Raw genomic sequence first — 12,421 nt, 5'->3', positions numbered from 1 at the left:
ACCTCTGCCAGCACTGAGATGCTTCCACCACCACTGGATCCACAAGACTTTCCACCCACTGGCCTGTGATCATCCTGCATTCGGCGTCATTGCATGTGTTTTGTGAGCCTGACGAGGAATTTCTAGATTAGTATCAGACATATAGGCTAATATTGGACTTATGAACTTATTCTGAACTGGGCTAGGATATTTTCTCAATATACAATTGCTCTTTTATATAAAACTCTTCCTTGTACACATATGACTATCTATGAATTTGTTTCTCTAGACAAACCAGACTAACACACCAGTGAAGGAAAATTGCCTTGATGGAGGGTCGGATTGCACCACCAGATATTGGGATTGTCAATAAGCTGTACACCTATGAAAAGTGAAATTGGCGAAAGTTGTGTGATAGATATGTATACACCCCACCCCCCCAAAAGGATCAGAGTAGCTTCTGAGCTTCTTTTGTCAAACAACCAAACACTTCATGGGATTTGGTTCTTTGGCTTGAGGATCGGCGTCATGGCTGCTCAGTTAATAGGCCTAATAATGTGCTTTGCGATTCTGCTCTTCCTCCTAGTTTGCATGTAGTGCAGGGGACCTTGTAAGCTTGCAAATGGCCGTCTGAGGCACAATTCGTTTCTATTCAACTTGGGCTGTAACCAGGGAAGAAAAGGGAGGGATAAGAGGAGAACACGCAACGTGTGACTAATTACCTGCATCGACACTGTTTCCTTCTTTGCCCTGAGACCAGAAGAGCCGGACGGCACCTGGCTACTAACATCGCTGGGCTTTTAGCTCAGAGAATCCAAAGAAGGATCTTAATCTAAAACGCAGAACCGATTTTCAAAGTCTCCTGGAATCCAGGAGGTTAGATAAATTCCTTCGGCTATTATGTTGAGAGAATCTTTACACCTTAACCCAGAAATATCCCCTCAAGTCTTCTTAAAACCAACAATCGTTGCACTAGTGAAGCTACATTAATCACCCAATTGAAGAAAAGCAGTCTGCCCTGAGCAGAATGCTCTTGGGATCCAATTGACAACTGCTACCTGAAAATGTGGATGGGGACCTCGGGGAGCAGTGGGTTCAGGTTAACGGCGGAGGTACAACTCGGGGAGGGAAGCTAAGAGCTCAAAGACTACAAGTAATGTCGCTGAACTGAGCAGGCAGAAACTGGTGAGTTGGCGTCCACTTTTCTGTGTATATTCTCAACAACAAAAATCTCAGAGAAGGAAACCCAGACTCACTCGTGCAACTCGATGGTTTCTCTGCCCCAGACTCTCTCTGACCCCAGAGCCTACGCTCTTCCCACTCTATCGAGCTGCCTCCTTGAAGATGCGCCAGGAGTGTCTTCCCACTCTCCTCTGCTCCTGGTGCCCTCAGACATGGGGATGAAGACTCGAAAGCAAGACAATTTGAAAATTTAAAAGAGAAAGAACCATGGGATTCCCAAATTCTCTTAACAATTCCGTCAAAATGTCTACATGGTCCCAGGTGGAAGTAAATGTATATGAAATTTGGGTTTCTGAGCATCTGGTTCAACATGCTCCTGCAGATAACACCTGTAATTTTAGGAGCCCCTTAACTCACTAGATAATGCTGTCTCAAAATCCCACACTTGATACAAAACCGCATATGTCTACCTTGTCTTTGGAACATGAAATACACGTTGATTACTCTCTAAATACGCTCATGCGAGACTTTTTTTTTTTAGGGGAAGGTGGAATGTCACAGCCTTCTTACGTGTCCCATTAGCAGGGGACCACAGCAACCAACTTGAATTCCCATGAGTGTGGCCAGCAACGAAGATTGTGTGACCAGAACTTGAATAAGGATTCGGATCATAGGTATAAGAACGATAGAGCCCAATGCCCATCTGTAGACAACTGGACACCCCTTGCAGAGGGGTAGTGGGGAGGAGATGAGTCACTCAGGGTTCAGTGTAGCAATAATGAAACTCACAATCTTCCTCTAGTTCTTAAACGCTTCCTCCCTCTGAGTATCATGATCCCAATTCTACCTTGCAAACCTGGTTAGACCAGAGAATGCACAGTGGTACAGATGGGAACTGGAAACACCGGGAATCCAGGACAGATGAACCCCTCAGGACCAGCGGTGAGAGTGGCGATATTGGGAGGGAAGTGGGGGTAGAAAGGGGGAACTGATCACAAGGATCTACATATAACCTCCTCCCTGGGGGATGGGGAACAGAAAAGTGGGTGAAGGGAGATGCCGGGCAGTGTAAGATAAGATAAAATAATAATTTATAAATTATCAAGGGTTCATGAGGGAGAGGGGAGCGGGGAGGGAGCAGGAGGGGAAAAAGGAAAATGAGGAGCTGATTCCAGGAACCCAAGCAGAAAGCGAGTTTTGAGAATGATGAGGGCAACGAATGTATAAGTGTGCTTTATACAATTGATGTATGTGTGGATTGTGATAAGAGTTGTATGAGCCCCAGTAAAATGATTATTAAAAACAAAACAAAACCGAAAGAGCCTAACTCTAGCAATGTATGCCGGGAACATATTGGAGGGGCCCAAATACATCCTGTGTTAACCCCTCCCCAAGTTGAAAATGTGTTTTCTGTTGATCTCATTAGCTCCTGATGTCCCACAGGGTAGACCTCTCTGTGAACGGGCGCCATCACGGAGTCTCAAAGTCTCTAGACCATGTCAAGGTCATTCTCCCAGGTGGCCTTGTAGACCTGTTCCTGCCCCATCCATACCTCAGCATCGCAGGTCCTGACGAGCGTGTCCCGGTTGGAGACCATACCCCACGCTGCTATGCCAATGGCCACAATGTTCTCCTCAGAGTTCCTACTGATGGTGTTGTCTCTCACAACCTCGCCGATGTACTTCATCAGGCCATAATGGGTGCCTCCTGTGAGAATCCAGGCCCCTGGCAAGCAAGGAGAATAGCATGTGCTGATCTGGGGCTGGGGCTGGAGCCAGGGCCGGGGCTGGGTCCCATCCTGCCCACCCAGACCCTTAAGGAAATTCTCACTTCTGTGGACATCAGGAAACCAAAGGCTATCCTAAGACTATGGTAAGAAAGAAGAATGGTATTTCAGGTAGCGCTTCCCAGAGGTCCTCCACAGAAAACAAAGATTCTGGGCCCTACGCTGTTGCCTGTGGTTACTGCTGTTAGCTGCCATGGGGTTGATCCCAACTCTTAGCGACCCCAAGTGTTGACAGAGTAGAACTGTGTTTTCTTAGCTGTCATCCTGACAGAAGCAGATCATCAGAACTTTGTGCCATAGTGCTGCTGGGTCAGCTCAAGCCACCACGCTTGAGGTCCACCAGGGACCTCAGACCCCAACCTCAGATCAACTGAGTCAGACTCACTCGAGGGTGAGGCCAGGGAAGCTGCACCCTTAGCCAGCTTCTCAAGGGACTCTTCCTATGGGCACTACACGCTGGGACTTTTAACAAGCTAGGCAGCACTGCACTGAGACTACCCTGCTGAGTCCATCAGAGCGGATCTCCCCAAGACATACCTGCCGCCAATGGTTTCCCTGTGCTTGGGTCATAGTCAATGGTAGTGAGCTCCCAGTGCACAGTTTTGCACAACGTCAAGGGTTTGGGGCAGTCTTGTTTCATGACTTTAGTTTTGGAAAATGGAAGTAAATAAAATGCCCGCAAAGACATCCAGCAGAGCATCGGAAGAGAATCGGAAGTTGGAAGTTACCCTAGTCTAAAACGCTACAGGAATCCTACCAAGAGGGTTGGCCACGGACCTCTCTTGATTCGCTCTGGGGATGGAAGCTCACCTCCAAGGAGCAAAGCGACCCTCTTCTAATGGTCACAAAGGCCGTTTGCTAACCCTTGGCCTTTGGTCTCTCGGTTCACAAGCATCTTCGTGGAAGAGGAGCAGCGGCAGTCAACTCCTATGTGAAAGTCCTCCCCACGTATTGAGATCAATGCGATGTCTTCCCAACCTGTTTCATAGCGAATTCCTTCCACCAGCTCTCACAGGATCGAGCTCCAGATCCCTTGCCACCCGCCCTCCCTGCTCCACTCATATCCGGCTGTCAGCATTCCTCTGTCAATGAGGCACCTGGGGTGGAACGCCTTGCTCCCTGTGGCCAATGACGTGTTCAGTAACAAGTTCCCAGCTCCCTGCTGCAATTCACCGATGTGGAATGGTGTGTTCACAAACCATTCAGATGACGCTTACAATCTGCGGGCACTGCCTCTTCTCAAAGGGCCTTATCTGCCTCAAACACAAGCCGTGAGCGGATGAACTTTTCCAGGCGCTAAAATGATCTGGGTGAAGTTCTATGGAGAGAAATGCTCACTCACTCTATCACTGACACGGAGTCAATCCCGACTCCAGGGGGCCTGAAAGGGCAGCGGAGGGCTGCCCTGTGGGTTTCCAAGGCCGTAACTCTTTACAGGAGTAGAAAGCCTCCACTCGCTCCAGTGGATCAACAGGGGGATTTGAACTGCTGACTCTGCCATTAGCAGCCCAATGCACAACCACTCCACCACGAGCTCCCGGTATATCGAGAAATCATAACATGAAAATGTGGACGACTCACAGAAACATACTATTACCCACAAGAACCAGCAGTTCAGAGCCACCAGGAGAGAGAGAGGAGGCTGTCCACTCCCTGCCCCCCAAAGTCTCTGAAACAGGGACAGGCCTGCCTTGTCCTAAAAGGTCGCTGTGAGTCAGAATTGACTCCGAGGCAGGAAATAGGGTTTTGTGAGCCCTGACACCTTGGGCTGCTTTGCTCCTGTCAGCGCCCCCAGGCCGACGAGCTCCCTGCGACATGGATGGGCCGTGGCTGGCCCCGCTGACCTCCCCACCCGCCGGGCGCACCTTTGGACTGCGCGATGTAGATCAGCCTGCTGAAGATCTTGCGCATGCGTGGCTTCAGGGCGAAGTTTTTGGCGCCTCCCGCCACGGAAATGACCAGGTTGGGCGTTTTCAGGTGCCAGTGCTGGGTCAGCAGCTCGTAGAGGGTCTCCGCGTCGGTGTCGCAGGACAAACGGATATACTGGGTGGGGACAGGAGACGCTCCTGAAGGACTCCACTCTCGGGCAGAGCCCACTCTCTCCAGGGGGAGGCAGGGCGGGAGAGTGGGAGCCCCAGGGAGTCGCGGGTAGGAGGGTGGGGGATAGGAGCAGAGGTGGGTCTCAGGAAGAAGAGAGGGTTATTGGGGGAGGGGGGGTGAATGGGAACGCATGGGGGTAAGGTAAGAGCCCGAAGGGAGGGGTGCGGCGAGAAGGGTCTAGCAAAGCTAGCCCCAGGTAGATGGGAGGGGCGTGGGTGGAAGGAGGATAGCAGAGGAGGGTCCCTGGCAGGGGTGCACAAAGACCCCAAAGGAAGGGGAAGAAACAAGTGTGACCTCTACAGACAGTAGAAGCAGAGGGGTGTCCAGTCCGGCGAGTCTAGCGCCCCCTGCCCCCACCTCGCTGGGCAGGCTGCACACGGCAGGTTTCCTTCTAAAGGTTTGAGCAGAGTCGAACAGGATGGGGCTTCCGTTCAGGGCGTCCTCCAGTAAGTGCAAAGGACAGAACAAGCAGGCAATGTGCAGGCAGGAGCGCTGGGGGAACGCCCTGGGGGGGTAGGGGGTAGTGAAGCCGGGTTACTCTCTGGTTGCAGAGACTGGGTTTGGGGGTGAGAGGAGTCAAGGGTGGCCCCTAGCTGGCTGCCACTGAGCCAATGGACACCGGCACCAGAGGATTTGTGGGATACTGCCTCCCATGGTTAACCCCCTTTGTGAAACTCTGGGAGCTCAGTGTGTGCGTAAGGGAAAATGTTGCTTAGAGCGGTCTCTATTTCGGGAGTACCATTGGCCCTGATCAATGGCACGTTCCACAAACAAAAGCTTGTTGTTGTTTTGTTGTTGTTGTTGTTGTTGTTAGCAGACATCAAGTCAGTTCCGACCCACTGCAACCCCTATGCACAACAGAAGGAAACACTGCCCGGTCCTGTGTCACCCCCACAGTTGTCCCCATGCTTGAGTCCATTTGCAGTCACGGTGCCAATCCATTCCCTTGAGGGCCCTCCTCTTCCCCTGCCCCTCGACTTTACCCAGCATGGAGCCCCCTCTCTCCTGACATGTCCAGAGTCCGTGAGAAGAAGTCTACCAACTTCGCCTCCAAGGAGCGCTCTGGCCGTACTTCTTCCGAGACAAACGCACGGGCGTTTTGGAGCACCAAGGATCGGTGTGGGTGGTGTGAGGGCACGATGCGTGGAGAGAGGGGTGCTGGGTGATAAACCAATCATCTATCAGGCTTTGTTGTGGTGGTTCAAGTGGTCTCCTATCTACTCACACCTCTGACTCTTGTAAGAATTCTCGCTCCGTTCGGGGAGTGGTGGTCAGTCCTTCTGTGAAGAAAACCCGAGCCCACCTTAGACATAGCTACCTCCACCTGTCAGTGGAGGCTGGCATGTGGCTGGAGTGCACAGCAGTTTCGATGGAGCTTCCAGACTACAAGGCTAGGCGCAAAGGCCTGTCAATCTACTTCCGGGAATCAGCCAGTGGAAGTCCTGTGGCTCACTATGATCCGACGGAGCTGAGCATTGGGGTTGCCACGCGCTAGGTGCCACTCAGCTAATGACATCATTTTCTGTAACCGTTTTTGGCATTTATTCCTGTTCGCTCCTGACTCCAAGTTATTCGACAATCTGAGGCAACCTGGAGTGGCCAGAGCAGCCACGGGACTGGACGAGGCCTCGCATCGGGTAGATTTGCTTCGCGAGACCTCTTCAAGTGTTGAAAAGCAGGGATGTTACGCTGAGGACTAAGGTGCTCCTGGCCCACCCATGGTCGTCTCAGCAGTGTCACATGCATGTGAACGTGGGACACTGAATCAGAAGGGCCGAGGAAGAATGGGTGCCCTGGGATCAAGGTACTGCTGAAGAATATTGGCAGCACCATGGACTGCCCACAGGACAGACTAGCCTGTCTTGGGAGAGCACAGCCAGAGTGCTCCGTAGAGGCGAGGGTGGTGAGACGTCATCCCTGCACTATGGACTTGTGATCAGGAGGGACCAGTCCCTGGAGAAGGACTTCATGGTTGGCAACAAAAAAGAGGAAGTCCCTGGACCAAAATGCATGGGCCCAGCGGCCGCAACGATGGGCTCAAACCTAAGAACAATTGTGCGGATGGTGAACAATTGTTCAGTTGCACTTAGGATGGCTGTGAGCCGGGACCGCCTGGAGGGTTCCCTAACAACGGCCCGAGTTGTCTTGACAGACATGAATTAAAGTAGAAAACGGTTACTTACTTTCCCTTTCTTCCCCAGCGTCTCGAACTGAATGTCCCCAAAGGCGTCGGTGGGAAACTCCTTGGTGTGTTTCTTGTAATTCCATTTCTCATCGTTGTGGTTCACCTGGGTGCCGTCCATGTGCTGGTTCTGAGCATAGCCGCATTTGCACTGGCTTTCCCTGAGCAGAATAAGACATCGAGGGAGGGGACTAGTGACATCATGCCTATGTAATCAGCTCGTCGTGTTTCTTTGACTAAACCCCAAATTACTTCAATTACAGTAATAAAAAGAAATGCTGACCCCCCCAAAAAAAAACCCAAACTCTGCCATTGAGCCAGGTTGTCCAACTCAGCACAACCCGCTCTGTGCACAGCGCCATAGGGTCTCAAGCAGCTGCCGTCTTGAGGACGTAGACTGCCTGGCCTTTCCCCCAAGGTGCCATCAAGTGACCTTGAGTCACCAACCCTTCTGTGTTTGGTTTTCAGTTGGATGGTACTTGTTCAGGAGACGCCATGGGAAGGATCGAAAGCAAGCTGCAAAGCTGAGCTGCAAACCGCGCAAGCCACCCGACGAGTCTGCTTTGCAGACTATTTCCATCACCTCAGGGCTCGCTTAGAAATTATGTGGGTGCCTTACCCCCATGGTTACTGACCATCGCCAATGACCGGGTTCAGAGTGGGGAGCTGGGGCTAAGGAAGAGCCGGCCCCTGCACTTGCGGCGTCCACCGACTGAAGAAATAGGTGGGGGAGGAGGGTGATTGTGAGACTGCCCAATAGAAACCCGGAAACTATGTGCCACTCTTTGCATGATGGATAGATAGCTCCCGAGTCCCTACCTGGGTCTCACTGCCTCAATGCCTGCCCTCCTTCCCATGGGGGTGCTACTGGGCAGGGGTTGGGGAGTGATATCCCTGGCAGGGCCCCCAAAGTGTTGCAGAGTTCAGAAGGGCCACTCCTACCCTCCTGGGCATTTCTTGGGAGTGGGAGGAGGCTCACAAGCTTGGACTGGACGTGGGAAAGCTGTGCACGAGTGGAACCTGAGCTCTTCAGATGAAAGAGGAATAGAACCGAACTTCCCTTGGTTTTTATTGGACGTGCTGAAATGGCACGCGTTTCCCACGTACAATCCAATCCCATTCATTATGCCCATCTACTGTGGAGCCAGTACCACTGTCTAACCACGAGGTCTACCTTGGCGGACATGGGGGACAAGAGAGACATTCTGAAAGGAGGTTGGCTGGCTCATAGTCATACTACACACACACACACACACACACACACACAGACAACCTCATTGCCATCAAGTGGATTCCAACGCATAGCCACCTGCAGGACAGAGTAGAATTGCCCCTGTGGGTTTCCAAGACTGAGACTCTTTACAGGAGTAGACAGGTTCATCTGCCTCCCTCAGAGTGGCTGGTGGCTTTGAACTGCTGGCCTTGCAGTGAGCAGCCCGGTGTGTTCCCACTACACCACATGGATGCAGAGATTCCCAGCTTCATTTTTACGTCTTCCTTCTGCTCACTGCTCCCGTTCTGGTCCCACGACCAAGATGCCCAGACCAGCTGCCACCGGTTGCTTTGGGTTCGGGGTGACCCCACGTGTGCCCCTGCAGGGTTTCATCAGCTGAGTTTTCAGAAGTAGGGCACCAGGCCGGTCTTCCAAGGCACCTCCAGGTGGACTCGAACGGCCAACCTCTGGGTTCGCGGACAAACGTGTTCACCGTGAGCATCATCCAGGGACTCTGCCAGTTGAGTAGGTCAGTGTTTCCATCATAAACCACACCAAGGGTCCTCCTGTCCATGAGTCTCTAGAGCCCTCCTCCCCTGGACAGCAGGCATCAGAGAAGGACTGAGAGGGAATGAGTGGGTGGGAGGAATCCACTTAAAAGTTTTAGCACTGCACAAAAATTTTCTTCCAAAAGAACAAGCTCGGATGATGTCAGACGCGCCCCAGGCGGCCGGTATCGCCGCCATGGTCTGTGAGGCTTGCGTGACCACTGTTTCCATCGTGGGTTTGCGGAGAAGTTTCTCCAGCGGAATGGCTCCGGGGACCGTGCACTGACCTTTCCGAGCGCTATCAGCAGTGTGTGCAGACAGCAATGAAGGAGAAGGAGATTCCTAATGAAGGACCGGAGTTCACGGCCGTGGCGAAGAAAAGCCTGAAAGCTCTTCTTGACCTTGACCGTCACCTTGGAAATGGGACTCCTCGCATCAGCAAACTGAAGACTCTGGATTTTGTCATGTTAGGATGTGATGAGGCGTTTAGGAGGGAGGCATATTTCTTCCTTCCTGGTGTTTTCCAGGAACTGAACGTGCCAAAAAAGATTTCTTGGGGCTTGGTTGCAATGCTTGATCTGGGATCAACTTAAGTACACTTTGGGTGGGAATAGTGATAAGCCAGTCACGCTGGCCGGGGTTGCCTAGCCTCATTCGTTGTGCAGTGAAGGATATCAGGTATGAGGTCTTGGGGTCATTGCTTATGGAACTGATTGAAGCGGACTTCTCCTTTCCCTCGAGAAGCTAGTGCACTGAAAAGGCACCTCAGTTTAGGAGCATATTTTTATTCTCATATAGTAATTTAATGGTGAAGATTGCTGGGTTAGCCAAGAGGAAGACCACGTTTAACAAACTCACAACTCCGCCTTAACGAGAGGTACCTATGACTTGCAAGCTTTGAGAGTGTTAAACTTCACAGAGTGGACAGTGTGGTTCAGGAATTCAGGTACTTGGAGTAGCTGTTAGGGGGAGGAACTGGCCTCCAGCCCAAGTCAACGAACGAAGTTAACATGCATATCACAAGAATGTTAGAATGTTGCATCTGGTGAAAGAAGGGTTTCTAACAGTTTGCGTTATTTGCCCTCCGTACCATCTTGCCAATGCGGGTAATCATGAAACAAATCAATGAGTTTAGTCTCTCTCAAACAAAACGAAAACAAAGAACAAGCTCACTGCCATCTAGTCGTAGCGACTCATAGCGACCCCGTAGGACAGGGTAGAACTGTCCCTATGAGTTTCTGCGACGGTCACTCTTTACAGGAGTACGAAGGCCGGCATCCTCCCTGGGAGCCACCAGTGGTTTCAAACTGTGGACCTTGTGGATGGCGGCCCAACAATTCAGAACCACTACACCAGAAAGGGCTCCGTAGGACTGAAATGATTTGTATCCAGATACGTCTAACGTGGGAAAGAGCAACCGTTTTCAGTCCATTCATTCACTCACCCATTCATTGACTGACCTGTTAGGACCTGGGCTACACCCCACAGCGTTTATTACCCAGCCTTGCTGTTCTGAAACACAAGAAGCTCAGAGCAGGTGAACACCCAAGGAGATGGGCAGACCCAAAGTCAAGGAGAGGAAGAACGGGCTGACAGAGGGGTCTGCCGTTCCCTAACACACCGCACCTGAGTCCCCTGCCTGCTGGGGATGCTGAAGAGCAAGGTGGCCTTTCTTCTGCACTGGGCTTCCTTGGGGCAAGCTCAAAACAGAGCACACGATCACGTTGCTGTAGGAGACAAAGCTCCTTTCCTTTCAAGCAGGTGGGGGGTGGGGGGGAGAAGGGAAATGTGTGACTCACGCGGCTTTGGCGTCGTTCGTGAAGAAGACGCATTCCCGTTTCTTAAAGTTTGCTTGAATAAAGTTCACCAAGTCCTTTGGAGAAAGAACAGGGAAGGGCGCATTACTAACTCATCCTCACCCCCTTCCCTGTGGTGACTGAACGTGGAAGAGCCTCCCAGCCACTTCAGAAATCTCAAGAATCCACCACCTCGGCGTGAGATCCAGCTTTGCGCGCGCTCTGAGTACGTCGTTTTTAAAAGGAGGAATCCGTGGAAAGTCTAGCACTGGACAAAAAGTGTTCTTCCCAAAGTGACTCGAAGCTGTCTGGGGCCTAGGTGCTATCATTTACGTACACATAGCATGTCCCCCCTTGGCGGTGGAAGCTACCCAAACAAAATGAACCAACCCCACTGACGTTGGGTCAATTCCAGCCCTTAGGGGCCCTGTAAGACCGAGAAGAAGTGCCCCAGGGGGCACCCACGGTGGCAGTCTTTATGGAAGCCGGCTGCTACAGCTTTCTCCCCCGACAGTCTTTTGGTTTGCAGCCAAACGCGTTGGCCATTGTGCCACTAGGGCTCCTCTAGGTCTCCCGGGGGGGATAGAAGCACTTGTTAATAATTCCGCATGAATAATACATCGCTGCAGCTCTCCAGGCTTGCTTTTAAAAGAAAATAGATTCCAAACGGTTCTCTCATCATTCTGTTCCTCTCCCCAGGGGCCAGGCACGAAGGCACTCCGGGGACCTAATTCTGACCGTCAAATGCCGGTACCAACCCAAAGGCTTCCCTGGAGTCGGCAGAAGCGAATTGCTTAGAGATAAGCTGGAAATGCCTGCGGTCTTCACCCTGGGAGAGGACGTGGGTGACAGCCTGGTTTTTGTTGTCCTGGGGGGTCGTCACGTCGGTTCTGACTCAGCCACCCCTGGTGTAGCTGCATGGACACCTCCCGGCCCTGCGCCATCCTCACCATCTTGTGTTTGAGCCCCTGATGCCGCCCATCTTGTCATCAGTGCGACATCCTTAGAACTGGTACGCAGAGTCAGAGGGCAGCGTCCATCAGTAAGAACGAGACGGACAGCCCAGTGGAGGAATGGGCAGAGATGTGCGCAAGGTCGGCAGTTTGAAACCCCCGGCCGCTCCACCAGAGAAAGATGAGGCTTTCTCTGCAGCCCAGCCCACAGGAGCAGTCCAGCGCCGTCCTCCAGGGTGGCTGGGGACTGGAGATGGTGGGAGGGCAGTGAAGAGGGACATCTTTAGGACAGTAGCTCTGAAGGCAATAGCAGGGTGACGTGGAATGAGACTAGGAGTGTGGCAGCCAGGGCAGTGTGGAGGCCATCATTGAAGCAGCTGACCGCTCAAACTAAGGCACTGGCCAGGAGGTAAAGAAGACGCGCGGGGCCCAAGCATCACTGCTAACTGACTGATGTCGGATCAGATGGGGAAAGGCTCTAAAAGCATGATGAAGTATGCAAGAAAATCAGCTAAAAGAGGCATTGTTTAATCACTGGGGTTATGACTGAGTTGTTTCGCTTGTGGTTTGGGTGAGCGTTGACAAGAACAAACTAGTGTTCCTTTCTCCCGTTTGGGCACGGTTTGTGAGTGACACGGATTGGCATCCCCTCAGTGCTTAGGACTCTTCCTGCTTCTGCCTT

At 52.0% G+C, this 12,421-nt stretch overlaps 1 protein-coding gene across 1 annotated transcript in view; it reads right to left on the bottom strand.

The window, feature by feature from the left end:
• TRPM8 (transient receptor potential cation channel subfamily M member 8) overlaps nucleotides 1-12,421 on the bottom strand; it is a 72,437-nt gene that overhangs the window by 57,615 nt on the left and 2,401 nt on the right. The window contains exons 2-5 of the mRNA XM_004701687.2: nucleotides 10,790-10,863; nucleotides 7,231-7,390; nucleotides 4,813-4,990; nucleotides 2,714-2,886 (exon numbers count right to left, since the gene is read on the bottom strand). Coding sequence (XP_004701744.1) covers nucleotides 2,714-2,886; nucleotides 4,813-4,990; nucleotides 7,231-7,390; nucleotides 10,790-10,863 — 585 coding nt within the window. The remainder of the gene's footprint in view (nucleotides 1-2,713; nucleotides 2,887-4,812; nucleotides 4,991-7,230; nucleotides 7,391-10,789; nucleotides 10,864-12,421) is intronic.

The sequence above is a fragment of the Echinops telfairi genome, unplaced genomic scaffold (genome assembly GCF_000313985.2).
Source record: "Echinops telfairi isolate 266 unplaced genomic scaffold, ASM31398v2 ScPeMD7_3;HRSCAF=10, whole genome shotgun sequence".
Taxonomy (NCBI): domain Eukaryota; kingdom Metazoa; phylum Chordata; class Mammalia; order Afrosoricida; family Tenrecidae; genus Echinops; species Echinops telfairi.
Note: the sequence above shows the minus strand (reverse complement) of the source record. Positions and strands in the feature narration are given on the sequence as shown.